The 12,856-nt window shown below is 43.4% G+C and overlaps 1 protein-coding gene across 3 annotated transcripts; it reads left to right on the top strand.

Moving 5' to 3' along the window:
* Positions 1–949: 949 nt before the first annotated feature.
* Positions 950–6,831, top strand: LOC143804930 (uncharacterized). 3 transcript variants are annotated; one of them, XM_077283548.1, is made up of 8 exons: positions 950–1,678; positions 3,308–3,681; positions 3,857–4,107; positions 4,285–4,347; positions 4,471–4,609; positions 4,771–4,962; positions 5,101–5,229; positions 5,379–6,831. In XM_077283548.1, the coding sequence occupies exons 1-8, from the start codon at positions 1,027–1,029 to the stop codon at positions 5,388–5,390; spliced, it is 1,812 nt and encodes a 603-aa protein (XP_077139663.1). In that variant the 5' UTR covers positions 950–1,026; the 3' UTR covers positions 5,391–6,831. The 3 variants fall into 3 exon arrangements, with proteins under 3 accessions (XP_077139663.1, XP_077139664.1, XP_077139665.1); XM_077283549.1 differs by having other exon boundaries at positions 5,382–6,831; XM_077283550.1 differs by having other exon boundaries at positions 3,311–3,681.
* The last annotated feature ends 6,025 nt before the right edge of the window (positions 6,832–12,856 follow it).

Raw genomic sequence — 12,856 nt, forward strand, 5'->3', positions numbered from 1 at the left:
ATAATCAAAAACATAAATTGTGCACACAGTGTATCTATCTATGTATATATCTATTGTCTATTATCTATTATCTATCTTTATATCTATTGTCTATTATCTATCTATCTATTTATCTATCTATTATCTATCCATATATCTATCTATCTATCTTTATCTATCTATTAAATATCTATATATCTATTATCTATCTATCTATCTATTATCTATCAATATATCTATTATCTATCTATCTATCTATCTATCTATCTATCTATCTATCTATCTATCTATTATCTATCTATATAACTATTATGTATCTATATATCTATTATCTATCTATTTATCTATCTATCTATCTATCTATCTATCTATCATCTATCTATATATCTATTATGTATCTATATATCTATTATCTATATATCTATTATGTATCTATCTATCCATTATCTATCTATATATCTATTATCTATCTATCTATCTATCTATCTATCTATCTATCTATCTATCTATCTATCTATCTTTATCTATCTATCTAGCTATCTATCTTTATATCTATTATCTATCTATCCATTATCTATCTATATATCTATTATCTATCTATCTATCTATCTATCTATCTATCTATCATCTATCTATTTATCTATCTATTATCTATATATCTTTTATCTATATATCATCTATCTATATATCTATTATCTATCTATCATCTATCTATCTATTTATCTATCTATCTATTATCTATCTATATATCTATTATCTATCTATCTTTATCTATCTATCTAGCTATCTATTATCTATATATCTTTTATGTATATATTATCTATCTATCTATCTATCTATCTATCTATCTATCTATCTATCTATCTATCTCTATCATCTCTCGCACGGTGACATCATAATATGACCAATGTCACAAGTGATGTGATGACATCATCACATTCTATATTCCAGTGTTACAGCCTAAGGGAATCACTGCCTTACAGACTCCCAAGGATGAGGTAGCCCCTTTTGTTTTTCGTGACAAACGAAGCAAAAATTGTTTATAAAATGGAGAAAGAGAGAAGAAGAGCCCAAAGAGATCGGGTTCTGAGAGAGAGGAGAGGAATCGATGAAGAGCAGGTACCATTGTTCGCTTTAGGGCGAAAAGACTATATACTACCGGACATGGACACTGACGCCTCAGAAATGGCGTCCAAATGTCAAAATCTGGAAAAAATTAGAAAGACCAAAAGATATGAGATCCTTACAAAGAAAAGGAATATGGAGAACCTCATGGAGTCTCACTCTGCAGCCTACGCTGATCTTCAGAGGGCCATTCTTATCTCCTTGAAAAAAATCGGAGCTCTGGTCCCTGAAATACGGAGGAAGAACAAAGATGCCATCCTCAATAAGCGGAGAAACATCGGCGCAGAGTTAGAGCTGGACGAGGTTCTCCAAGAAACACCGAGACATGTCACAATCTCCAGATCTGAAAGTCTGGAGACACCGAGCCTACAAAGAGCGGCAGCCCAGAAGAGGATCAGGAACAGCAGAGACTGGGTTGTCCAATGTAGGAGACGCCTCATCTATGCCAAACCCATAATAAATGGGAATGGTGCATTACGGAGGTCCGGGACATCAGCTGAGAACATCTCCATCCCAGAGACCAAACAGCTGAGTGATTCTCCACCAAACACCTCACTGGATAAAGAGGAACCAGGTAAGACGGAAACTGCTCTGTATAATAAGGCTGGGGTGAGGGGGATTATACTCCGAATATTATGTACTGGCCTCAGTTATCAAAAGGGCAGAAAAACTGTCCTTGTTGTCCATAGCAACCAAAAACTGTCCTTGTTGTCCATAGCAACCAATCACGATGCGGCTTTCATTGTTCCATGGAATGTTAAGAAATGGAATCTGTGCTGTGATTCATTGCTATGGGCAACAGTGACATTTTGCTAATAGACAGTTTTGATAAATGAGAGTCAAAATCTTAGACATTTCCTGCTCATTTACATAATTCTGTTTAAAACTGTATTACATGCTCTGGAGCTATATTTGTTAACCCCTTCTTGACCTGGTAACCGTCCATTTTTTCCTTACTCCTTATAAAACCCATAACTATTTATTTGTATTTTTTCTGCCAATGTAGCTGTATGTGGACTTGTTTATTTAGTGAACAGAGCTGTAGTTTTGAACACTATTTATTTTACCTTTCAATATATTGGAAAATAGGTAAAAAGATTCAAAGTGTGGTAAAAATGTGGGCAAAAAAGTGATTCTTCCATTTTTATTTTTGCTGTGTTTATTGAGTGGTAAAAACGACCTCACAAAATGTCTCTCCATGTCAGCTACAACTATGGTAATAATGAACATGTATAAGGGTTTTGCATTTACTTGTTGGTGAAAGAAAATTGGGAATTAAAAAAAAAAATGGTTTGTGTCCCCGTATTGTGCGACATTGGATCTTTCTGATTTTGATAGCTGGATGGAGCTGTGTGAGGACTTGGTTTCTTTTTTCTTTACATGTCGAGTTGTAACTCTTATTGATACCTTTCCTGGGTAGACCGGACATTCTGATATCTTTTCATTGCAATTGTTTAGTTGGATACGGCGCTCTCAAAAAATCAATTTTCAATTTTTTTCTCATTTCAGTGTTTACTGTTTGCGTTAATAATAAAAAATATTATACTTTTGTGTATCGGACAATTATGGATGTGGTGATGCTATAGATATAGATACTTTTGTGTATCGGACAATTATGGATGTGGTGATGCTATAGATATGCAAATTATTATTACTATAATTATTATTATTAATGGGAAAGTTTTTTTTTTTTTAATTTGTTTTCTGTTTTCTTCTGTAGCAATTTTTTCAGTTACCTTTTTTTCTTTAGTCTCCTTATGGGACTTGAACCTGTGATTTTCTGATCGCTGTACTATATACTGTGATAGAACTGTATATAGCTAAATTAACGTTCTCATATGAAATGAAGCCAGACTGGTCTTAACAGAAGGAGGAATATAAAAGACAGGGGCTTTCAGCGGGCCCATGTAGTCATTTCCAACAATTGATCCCCTGCAGTTATGAGTTATGTCCAGCAATTGTGTGGACACAAATAGGAAGTCACTTAGTTTAAATACCATTGTTGAAATGGTTAAACAGCAGTAATCGAAGAACGCTCTGGTCGCTGCAGTTATAGGCAGGAAGCAGCTGTGTAATACAGCAGGCATATGCCTGGCAGGATGCATGCTCAGCTCCTGAGCCCACTCCATACATTTGCTGCACAACACGACAAATATTTCCATCATGTGTTCACTAAGGAATTAATAATTTTGCATCATCTCAGCAGATGGAATGGTTAAGACACCCCACGACACATCAGACATGCCGGCACAAGGCCTTGGTGATGCCAGTGTACAGATTTCTCCACAAAGAGAACTGGCCGACACAGACGAACCTATGGACCTAGACAGTGTCAAGTTCTGGAAGCCGGCACAAGGCCTTAGTGATGCCAGAGTACAGATTTCTCCACAAAGAGAACTGGCCGACACAGACGAACCTATGGACCTCGACAGTGTCAAGTTCTGGAAGCCGGCACAAGGCCTTAGTGATGCCAGAGTACAGATTTCTCCACAAAGACAACTGGTCCACACAGACCAACCTATGGACCTTTACAGTCTCGAGTTCTTGGAAGATCTTGGAAAAGGAAGCTATGGAAATGTAAGTGTCAATTCATATTTGTCCATGTACCTTAATGTGTCCTGCACAGATACAGAGGAGGGATGTACTTATTAATTACAGGATGTTCATACGTAATGATACTTGGGATAAACTAGTGACATATTACACAGTAATAGATGGGAGTTTGGTCTGATCTCTTGTGATTTTTCTCCAGGTCAGCTTGGCATCAGATCTGATCAATGAAGGACTGCTGGCCATTAAGTTCATGGACAAGAGTTCTTGTGAGGACATCATCTATATAGAGCTAGAAGTCCTGAGAATGGCTGCTGGGTGCCCCTACCTAATGTCCATGCGGGGGTTTATGGAGACACCGACGGAGTATGCAATAGCCATGGACTATATGGCCGGAGGAGACCTGCTTCACCACATGAACGATTCGATACTGTTCAACACAAAAACAATAAGGTAAATGTCTTATACTGAATCTTAATAATCCGCTGCCCGCACATTCCAGTCCTAGAGCAATGGACAATGACACAGAAGAAAATAATGACGTGAAAAGAACACGTGTGTGATCTCCTCATGTTCTCTGTATGATTGTGTATGTAACCACTGATCCACCCTTTACATTCTCCTCCACAGACTCTTTGCGGCAGAGATGGTGTGCGGAATCCAATTCCTGCATGAACGCCTCGTCATACATGGGTAATTATTTCACCTCCATAAATCTGTCACCTGTGACTCTCCGTTGTCTCCTTACATATCTATTGTAGAAAGGTCTTTTCATGAATTATCCTCACAATCAGTGTCTGCTCCTTCTCCCTGCAGTGACCTGAAGCCCGGGAACATCCTCATCCAAGACACAGGACACATCAAAATCTCCGACTTTGGCTTATCAGCCGTGAATGTGCCTGAGGATTATCTAGTGAAGGGCATTGTTGGCACTTTGGGTTACACCGCGCCCGAGGTAAGAAACATCTCTGTGATTGGTTCCGATAGTAAGATCGAGGGATAATCTGATCCCAATGTATCCTGCTCACATCTAATCACTGACCGGTCCTCACAGTCTCTGTGTGTAGTTCCCCTTCCCGGTATATTCAGCTTCTCTCCAATCTCATGTTCCCACAGATAATGAATGGTGAAGGATACAACCATCTGGCAGACTCCTTTTCCTTTGGAGTGATCCTATATCTGATAAGCGTAGGGGCCTGGCCATTTTACAGCAAAGGCTCACTGGACGAATACCACCAGTCTCTGAATGACAAAATAGTTTATTTTCCACCAGAGATGTGCAATAATACCATGGCTATCATAAAAGGGGTGAGTAAGATCAGATGGATAAGGATGATGAGGGATTACAAGAAGAGATAGAAGATGTGGACAGTCCACAGACATTGTGTAATAACTTATCAGTAATAATATATAATCTAATGACTAATGGTTTCTTTCATTTTTTAGCTTCTCTGCAAAACTCCATCTGCCCGATTGGCCATAAAATCATCCATCAGGTCCCACCCGTTCTTCCACTTCATAGACTGGAGCGATGTGGAGTGCGGCAGATCCGAGCCACCATTCCCATATTACTATGTAAGTACAACACATACAGACATCCAGAATGTTTCACTACCCAGTAACACACTTACCCACTATACCCCTTATTGTTATATCGCCCAGTAAACTGTATATGCCGAATGTGAGGAGCTGATTCTCAGACCTGTATATTTCTCTTCTTACAGCAGGATTATTAGGCTGATAACAATCAGCCCCATTCCAGTAACATTCAGGAATGAAGATTTACATTCATCGGACGTGACTTCTAAACTGGACTTTCTCATTTACCGGACTATGACAAACCTACCGAGCTTCCACCACATAACATGCACGTAGATTTGAGCACCAAACATCCAGGGATTTATTCCGATCGCCATATTTGGGGTCAGGAAGGAATTTTTTTCCCTTGATAGGATGATAATCCAACAACGAGTCCTCAGGGTTATTTTTCGCCTTCCTCTGGTTCAACATAGCAAGTAATTAAAGGCTGAAATTGAAGGACTTCTTTCAGCCATACTTGCTATGTCACCATCTGGACGACTCATCTACAATGTGGTGGTAAGGAAAAGACTACCGGATACGGACAGACAGAAGGTAGTGGCTGCTCCTTCACCTACCGGATATGGACAGAAAGAAGGCAGCGGATGCTCCTTCACCTACCCGGTATGGACAGAAAGAAGGAAGCGGCTGCTCCTTCACCTACTCGGCCATGGACAGACAGAAGGAAGCGGCTGCTCCTTCACCTTCCTGCCCATGGTCAGACAGAAGGCCACATGGCTTCATCCACTGGATATAAACAAAAAGAAGGAAGCGGATGCTTCTTCACCTACTGGATATGGACAGAAAGAAGGAAGCGGATGCTCCTTCACCTACCGGATATGGACAGAAAGAAGGCAGCGGCTGCTCCTTCACCCACCGGATATGGACAGATAGAAGGAAGCGGATGCTCCTTCACCTACCGGATATTTACAGAAAGAAGGGAGCGGATGCTCCTTCACCTACTGGAAATGGACAGAAAGAAGGAAGCGGATGCTCCTTCACCTACCAGATATTTAGAGAAATAAGGAAGCGGATGCTCCTTCTCCTACTTGGCCAAGTACATACAGAAGGAAGCGGCTGCTCCTTCTCCTACGTGGCCATGTGCATACAGAAGGAAGCGGATGCTCTTTCACCTACTGGATTTGGACAGAAAGAAGGAAGCGGATGCTCCTTCTCCTATGTGGCCATGTACATACAGAAGGAAGCAGCTGCTCCTTCTCCTACATGGCCATGTACATACAGAAGGAAGCGGCTGCTCCTTCACCTACTCGGCCATGGACAGACAGAAGGAAGCGGGTGCTCCTTCACCTTCCTGCCCATGGTCAGACAGAAGGCCACATGGTTGATCGCGATGCTGTAAGAATCCAGGAAAACTCCAACTACACTGATCACATGTCACACATTCCTGCTCTTCTCCTCTCTGTCATGTGTGATCCAGACCTGGATGTCCAAAAATGGCACAAGTGCAAACCAAGGCCCGAGGAGCGGATTCATCATCATCTGCTCCTTTCTACAGAAAGTCACTGTATCTACACACTTTCTTTTTCATATTTGCATAATAGTAGCAACTTTTATGCATAAATAGATATATAAAACATCTATTTTGCTTTTGGTTAGATTATTCTCATATACAGACCTGCTTTTTGGTATTTTAGTAATATGATCAGGGTCAGGACAAGGTGCCTTAGGCAGATGAAGCCAATGGTGTGCCTCCAAGCAAAGGAATGAGTCAGAAACTATGGTAACAGGACCCCTAACACAGCACCTCCCCCCTCCAAACAGTCAGGAAACAAGCTTTGAAGACCACTTCCACTAAAATTGTTTCCTTTTTCACCAAAAATACCAGCAACAGTGAAAAAAATGTGGTGTACTTTTAGGTGTGAGGTTTACCAAAGGGGTGAGGTTTTCAAAGTTTTATGTTGAACCATTCATTGTTTGTGGATAATTTACACAATACACAGAGGAGAAATAGCGATATTCAGCCCTGACATCTCATATTTTGCGTCAGACCCAATTATGGTCATGGGAACTATCATAGCTTAACTATAATGAGGGCCGGTACTTCCTGAAGCCGCCGACGCCAGACCCTACTTCAGCTGAATGTGTGTAATCGGGCGCACATGCAGCTGAAGTGTATTGCAGCTCAGGAACGTGCCGGACCGTGTGCCACAATGTATGCTCAGAGGTCAGCAGCTGACGTCAGCGTGTACGTGACTGGGCGTATGGCAGTGATGTCATGTTCCTCCGTGGCTTGGACGCTGAAGCCAGCTATTCAGACCCCTTTAAATTTTTCACTCTTTGTTTCATTGCTGCCATTTGGTAAATTCAAAAAAGTTAATTTTTTTCTCATTAATGTGCACTCTGCTCTTCATATGGACTGAAAAAAAACAGAAATGTAGTAATTTTTGCAAATTTATTAAAAAAGAAAAACTGAAATATCACATGGTCATAAGTATCCAGACCCTTTGCTCAGTAGTGAGTAGAAGCACCTTTTGAGCTAGTACAGCTATGATTCTTCTTGGGAATGATGCAACAAGTTTTTCACACCTGGATTTGGGGATCCTCTGCCATTCTTCCTTGCAGATCCTCTCCAGTTCCGTCAGGCTGGATGGTGAACGTTGGTGGACAGCCATTTTCAGGTCTCTCCAGAGATGCTCAATTGGGGTTAGGTCAAGGCTCTGGCTGGGCCAGTCAAGAATGGTCACAGAGTTGTTCTGAATCCACTCTTTTGTTATTTTAGCTGTGTGCTTAGGGTCATTGTCTTGTTGGAATGTGAACCTTCAGCCAAGTCTGAGGTCCTGAACACTCTGGATGAGATTTTAACCCAGGATTTCTCTGTACTTGGCCGCATTCATGTTTCCTTCTGTGACAACCAGTCCTGTCCCTGCAGCTGAAAAACACCACCATAGCATGATGCTGCCACCACCATGTTTCACTGTTGGGATTGTATTGGGCAGGTGATGAGCAGTGCCTGGTTTTCTCCACTCATGCCACTTAGAATTATCAACAAAAAGGTCTATCTTCATTTCATCGGACCAGGGAATCTTATTTCTCATAGTCTGGGAGTCCTTCACGTGTTTTTTTAGCAAACTCTATGCATGATTTCATATGTCTTGCACTGAGGAGAGGCTTCCGTCGGGCCACTCTGCCATAAAGGCCTGACTGGTGGAGGGCTGCAGTGATAGTTGACTTTGTGGAACTTTCTCCCATCTCCCTACTGCACCTCTGGAGCTCAGCCACAGTGATCTTGGGGTTCTTCTTTACCTCTCTCACCAAGGCTCTTCTCCCACGATTGCTCAGTTTGGCTGGACGGCCAGGTCAAGGAAGACTTCTGGTGGTCCCAAACTTCTTCCATTTAAGGATTATTTAGGCCACTGTGCTCTAAGGAACCTTGATTACTGCAGAAATTCTGTTGTAACCTTGGCCAGATCTGTGCCTTGCCACAATTCTGTCTCTGAGCTCCTTGGCCAGTTCCTTTGACCTCATGATTCCCATTTGGTCTGACATGCATTGTAAGCTGTGAGGTCTTATATAGACAGGTGTGCGCCTTTCTAAATCAAGTCCTATCAGTTTAATTAAACAATGGAAAAGGGTGCACTCAAGCTGGATATATATTAATATAAGGTGGGAAGGGTGCAGAGCCTAGTCCAATAATATATATAGTCAAAAGAAAAAGAAAACAGATTGGCCCGCACATCCATATAATATAGAAAATTAACGAAATGTTTATTGAACACCACAGCAAGACATATAAAAACAAATAAAATACAACAAGTGTATACAGAAGTGTATTCAAGCATAATAACTTTGCAAACGTTAACTGAGAATACAGTATAGAGTATGATAAAACAGGCTAACACTAGTGTATATCACCACAGGTATATGGAAATATATATCATGCCTATGAAGGAGACCCATACAGCATACATATAGCTGTTAGCATACAAGGAATACAAAAGTAAAAAAACCCAAATAGTATACATTAGGTCCTACGCTCCCTGTCCAAGCATCAAAAAGGACATGATGAGCACATAATAGGCAGTATTTATATAAAACTCACCACATAACCCTCAAATAGGGTATGAGCACGATGCAAGGAAGAAATACTCATGCAAAATAAAGGGAGCGATAACATGCCATATATACTCAAATGGCTCAAGAAGAAAGACAGCTAGAGCCCAAAGGTAATATGGCCAAAAGGAGCCATGCAGATGTCCGTGCCCCGGATGGCCGGCACTAGGACAGAATGGGGTGTTTAAGAGGAACCCACGCGTATCGCCGCCGCAGCTGCTTCGTCAGGTAAAGTGGGTTCTGTGGCGACTGACTTGCGTTTAAGTGCAGGCAGTAATCCTCTAAAGTTGAAGCAGCCACGTCGTCCAAAGGTGGGAGGTATAGACCGGAAGGCGCGCAATAGTCACGGGTGAGGAGACAGAGCGGAAGTGTCAGTATTCTCCATGGAGACAGGTGGCGCATGGGCAGATGCGGCTCAAAACTGAGCCGCACTGCGCAAGCGTCTAGCAGAGACCAGACATAAAGCACACAGAACCGCATGAGGCGAAGAGTACACATACCGATAAAAACCTATAAAGCATAGCTATTGGCCATACAGGCATAGGACAAATGTGTGGACCTGAATAAGGAAAAAATATATACCATTAATGCGTATAAAAAATATATATATATATATATATATATATATACAACAATATGTATACAAATGGCTATCTGTGAGTCACAAATAAACAATTTACAAATTATATGCGTATATATATATGTAAGAGTGAATGGCTCCTAAAACAAAAAGCAAAAATGTTCATGACCCACATACAGATGTGCACTTGTTGATGAAACATGCAGAACATAACATACATGAAAACAAGAGGGGGACACGACCAAAAGGTTGTCCATCTTCAGTCTTCCATTTAACCCCCCATATACAGCATTAGATGGATGGATCCGATGTGCGTCCGGAGGTCGAGTTCCAGACTATACAGACTCAAACCAATCAGTTGCCTGGCACTTCGCTTTCCATGACTGTCCAAAGGTAAGAGCCGGCGGCAGGTCCTGTGCAGAGGAATAAATCATCCGACATCCAATTCCTTGTATAACCAATCCATGCCAATGAAGGTAATGTTCCAAAATCTACAGACTAGAACCAGTCCATTGCCAGACACCTTGCTTTCCATAACTAGCCAGAAGTAAACGCCAGCCGCAGGTCATGTACAGGAGAATAAAGCATCCGACATCCAATTCCTTGTATAGCAAATAAGCGCTGGGACGTGTCAAGTCAATCCCAATAAAAGGCTAAGGAGAAAATCACAATAAAAGGCTAAGGAGAAAAAGACAATAGTAAGGCTATTAAGCCTATAACGGAAGCCCAGCAAAATATATCCCCTTGATAGATCAACTGCCCAGAAAACCCGTAAAGAGAAGTTCTTCATTTAATCCCGAGGGAGCAACTGATTGTAGTTGAAAAATCCATCTGGATTCTATTTGTAAAAGCAGTTTACGTCTGTCCCCTCCTCTCTCATTAGGGGTGAGCTTTTGTAAACCCACCACCCTGATGTTAATTGAAGAGCCCCCATGTTTCCCGAGGAAGTGTTCGGCCACTGGGGTAAGAGTCTTTCCCTTTCTCAAATCTGAGGCAGCTAGATGTATCGTTGAGATATGTTTCTGGATTTGGCTCTTGCAAGGTCTGCCCAACGTATACCATCTTACACGGGCAGATAAGGGCATAAATTACGTCCCTAGATTTACAATTGATATACGCCCTAAGAGGATGTCTGCTAAGGAGTGTGGGGTGAGTAAAGAGGTCACGAGTCGGAGCCATGTGGGGACAAATGTTACAGTCCCCACATGGGAATGAACCCCTGAAAATAATACCTCTATTCAACCTCACCGTAGGTCTTTTAAAGTGACTCCTAGTAAGGAGATCTCTTAGGTTTGGCGCCCGTCTTGCTGTCATAAGGGGTCTGTCGCTCGTGACTTCCATTGTTTGTAAGTCGGCTCGAAGAATTTGCCAATGTTTGGTTAAAAAGTCACTGACCTGTTTCCAGCTATTATTAAAGTCAGTGATGAATCTAATTTGTGTCTCCTGACACCGTCTCTTGGAGGAGAGAAGTGACCTCTGATCCTGGCCTCTCACTCTTTGGTAGGCAGTAGAGATGACACGTTTCGGGCAGCCCCTCTGGTGAAAACCGTCCGAAAGCTCCCGAGCCTGGATCGAGAAATCACAGTCACGAGTGCAATTACGTCTTACACGTAAAAATTGTCCCGTGGGTACACCCACCTTAGTATGCCAGGGATGGAAGCTAGAGAATTCCAAAAGTGCATTTGTTGCCGTGGGCTTGCGGAATAAATTCGTCGCCAGGCGATTCTCATATGGAAAAATCTTCAAGTCCAAGAAAGTGACTTCACTGGCAGAAAAAGAATAAGTGAGGTAGATGGGTATTTATGGGTATTTATGGGTATTAGAATTCAAGTTGTTAAAGAATTCAATACACTCCTCCTCAGTACCCTTCCAAAGGATGAATATGTCGTCTATAAAGCGAAACCAGGCGTGTACGTGGGCAACGAATGATGGTAGGGGGTAAACGAATGTTTCTTCCCACCAGCCCAAAAAGGTGTTTGCATAGGCTGGTGAACATTTCGCGCCCATCGCCACGCCTGATCGCTGAAGGTAGTAAACCCTATCAAAGAGAAAAAAATTATGATGGAGAATGAATGTTAGTAAGTAGGGTTGAGCGATACCGTCCGATACTTGAAAGTATCGGTATCGGAAAGTATCGGCCGATACCGGCAAAGTATCGGATCTAATCCGATACCGATACCCGATACCAATACAAGTGAATGGGACACAAGTATCGGACGGTAAATCAGCCCTTTCTGTCCTTCTATATGGGGTTCTGGAGGGGGGGGAGAGTGTGGGCGGTGCGTGGGCGGAGACTGCGTGTCTCTGTGCGGGCGGGGTCTGTGCGGGCCTGCCAGGGATCTCATTATTCTATGCGGCCGGCGCTGTATGCCCAGGCTTGATGCGGCGTGGGAGGGCTCTGCGGCGTGCTGGGGGGGTCTATGCGGCGTGACGGGGTCTAAGCGGCGTGCTGGGGGGTCTATGCGGCGTGAGGGGCTCTCTGCGGCGTTCTGGGGCGTCTATGCGGCGTGCTGGGGGATCTATGCGGCGTGAGGGGCTCTCTGCGGCGTTCTGGGGCGTCTATGCGGCGTGCTGGGGGGTCTATGCGGCGTGCTGGGGGGTCTATGCGGCGTGCGGGGGTCTCAGCGGCGTGCGGGGGTCTCAGCGGCGTGCGGGGGTCTCTGCGGCGTGCTGGGGGGTCTCTGCGGCGTGCTGGGGGGTCTCTGCGGCGTGCGGGGGTCTCAGCGGCGTGCTGGGGGGTCTCTGCGGCGTGCGGGGGTCTCAGCGGCGTGCTGGGTGGTCTATGCGGCATGCGGGGGTCTCAGCGGCGTGCTGGGGGGTCTCTGCGGCGTGGGGGGGGTCTCTGCGGCGTGGGGGGGGGGTCTCTGCGGCGTGTGGGGGGTCTCTGCGGCGTGCGGGGGTCTCAGTGCGGGCATCGTCCGATGGGACTACAAGTCCCATCAGGCTATGCCTGCTACACTGACAGTGATTGAC

The sequence above is a fragment of the Ranitomeya variabilis genome, chromosome 2, assembly GCF_051348905.1.
Source record: "Ranitomeya variabilis isolate aRanVar5 chromosome 2, aRanVar5.hap1, whole genome shotgun sequence".
Taxonomy (NCBI): domain Eukaryota; kingdom Metazoa; phylum Chordata; class Amphibia; order Anura; family Dendrobatidae; genus Ranitomeya; species Ranitomeya variabilis.

Bases quoted from the DNA above. Each gene is read 5' to 3' on its own strand.
- LOC143804930 (XM_077283548.1), top strand. From the start codon at position 1,027: ATGGAGAAAGAGAGAAGAAGAGCCCAAAGAGATCGGGTTCTGAGAGAG. The intron at 1,679-3,307 runs GTAAGACGGAAA...GCATCATCTCAG, and splicing joins ACTGGATAAAGAGGAACCAG to CAGATGGAATGGTTAAGACA. The intron at 3,682-3,856 runs GTAAGTGTCAAT...ATTTTTCTCCAG, and splicing joins GAAAAGGAAGCTATGGAAAT to GTCAGCTTGGCATCAGATCT.